Consider the following 2,281-nt stretch of genomic DNA (forward strand, 5'->3'; position numbering starts at 1 on the left):
CCCCAAATAAACACCCATCACAATCAACCATAGCTTTTGGGAGTCTGGAAAGCCGCTCTTGTTCAAAAACCCCCCTAGTGAATTGGTTGGCAGGGTTCAGGGCCCAGATTTCCTGTACGACGGCAAGAATGATGAAACACCTCATCAACACCACAAGAACAACAACCAGTAAGTGGCCGATAATTAAGATTTTAGGGTTTAGGGTTTAGGTTTCATGTTGTAACATAACACCGTCTATGCGACCGGGCTGTGGTCTGTATGTTCAGTCTGTTTGTACTTCAGACAGACAGTATCTCATATATGCTGTGGTACTGTGTGTTGTTTTAGTTCTGTGGTTGGAGGATGTTCACAGTGACATCGAGCGAGAAAACATCGTATTTGAACATCTCTTAGGTGTGTGTGTGCCCTGTACGTGGTCCTCGGCTTTCAATTAGGTTCATGTTTCGGCACTTCTTCCTCATTCGCGGCTGTCCCCATGCTTGCCCTGCCATATTAAAGTCCGGTCAGTACCCCTTCCGCTTCAAGCATTGCCAGACCCCAATCGCGTATTATACTATACATTAATGTACTGATCTGTATCGAGTTTGTCGCTGAGACATTACAATATAGCTCTTGTCCTGTTTTCAGACATATGCTAAACACTGTACCCTGTCCCATGTCACAGGTCACGCGAACAGAGCCGACGGCCTCGCGACCACGACCGATCAAACAGAGGGCACAACCGCAGCCGATCACCTAGGCCAAGATATGAAGCGTCACGGGACGATCCCGAGTATGTATACACATATGTGCGTTGGTATATGCTCACAACCCCTTGTTGTGTGGTCAGTGGTATTGCTCGTGTGTGTGTATGTGAAGGCTGTTGGCTCGTTCAGGTCCGCTTGACTTGGACTTGTGTTCGCCAACTGCGTGGCATACCAAATGGACCAGCTGTGGACGTGCCAGATATAAACGTATCAAGGCACTAGATATACCAGTCCCTGAAAGTAGAAGGTGATGTAAGCCAGTCATACATACATAACTATATAGCGTTACAAAACGCATATCTTCAACAGATAATAGTTGAGTACCTGCACGTCCTGAGGTGTCGCCCACGGGCCCTCGTATGCGTATGAAAGTTTATTATGTAAATTGTGTGTTATTGAAGGATCAATCGTCATCAGAGTCACCCTTCCTATCTCCCTGGCTTACTTTTGAACCCCCGAGTTGCCGTACTATTTTTCAGTTATGTTGTGTTGTTATCGGTCGAGCAGGGGTATATTCGTCCAAAGTTATTGCAATGGAGTGAGAAACGGATGTGCGTTCGATGTTCGGTATTGTACACTGAGAGCCAGTGTCTAGATCTGATGGCTGTATCCTATCCTCGTTTTCAGGAGGGTCCACAATAACTACCTCCCCAAATCCGGGTACAAAAATTTGGACAGCACTCGCGAGAATACAGACAAGGAGTTCTCATACAAACGGGACAAAAGCCGACACAATGACAAACGCAGCCACTCTAGGGGACGTGACCAGCACCGGCCCAATAACCGAAACGGACAGCACCCCAACAAGTACTACAAAGGATATCAGAACACCCCCAATCAAGGCAACAACCCGAGTGGCAATGTCGAAGGAACCCGCCCAGGCGGTAGGGATAAGAGCAACACACTGGCGGTTGAGTGAGAGGAGAATATTCGTGAACTTGCACTTATAGCTATCTCAGAAATTGGGCCAGGCAGACGCATACTTGGTACAATACAGGACCACAATGAATGAATGGGGTATAGTGCACCGGGTGTTGGATAGCAACAGATGGAGAGTGGTTTCACCTTAAAAGACCTGAGCTATGTTTAATACATTATTCAACCGACCCAGATGGATATATATATATATACACACACACATATATATATATATATATAATATATATCAACGTGCGTAGCAGAGAATGAAGTTTCGCTATGCCTTGCTCCCCATCCGCGGGCCGTAGCTATTTATGCATACTATGAAGGAACAGTCTTTAACATAACTTAAAAGTCAAATGGAAATAAGGCAACGCGCTCTAACTTCAGGCTTTTCTTCTGAATCATACCTTCGTACGAATGCATATGGTATCATCACGCGTGCCTATGGGTATAACCCGTCTAAAATGATAGCTTCCGTGCGTCAGGATGTACAGATGGGTTCTTTTGGCGTATCATAACCATTAACAAATATACCATGCATCTGCATATATATAGATATATATATATGTTTATGTATATATATATATATGTTTATGTATATATATATATATGTG

The 2,281-nt window shown here is 44.7% G+C and overlaps 1 protein-coding gene across 1 annotated transcript; it reads left to right on the forward strand.

Annotated features, from left to right (window-relative positions):
- Positions 1 to 33: 33 nt before the first annotated feature.
- SARC_14548 (hypothetical protein) lies at positions 34 to 1,665 on the forward strand (the record flags this gene model as incomplete). Its single annotated transcript, XM_014291315.1, has 3 exons — positions 34 to 168; positions 665 to 772; positions 1,374 to 1,665. Coding segments are annotated over 3 exons (535 nt in total), but the record flags the coding sequence as incomplete, so codon positions are not given.
- Between the last annotated feature and the right edge of the window lie 616 nt (positions 1,666 to 2,281).

Source organism: Sphaeroforma arctica (genome assembly GCF_001186125.1).
Source record: "Sphaeroforma arctica JP610 unplaced genomic scaffold supercont1.4768, whole genome shotgun sequence".
Lineage (NCBI taxonomy): Eukaryota > Ichthyosporea > Ichthyophonida > Sphaeroforma > Sphaeroforma arctica.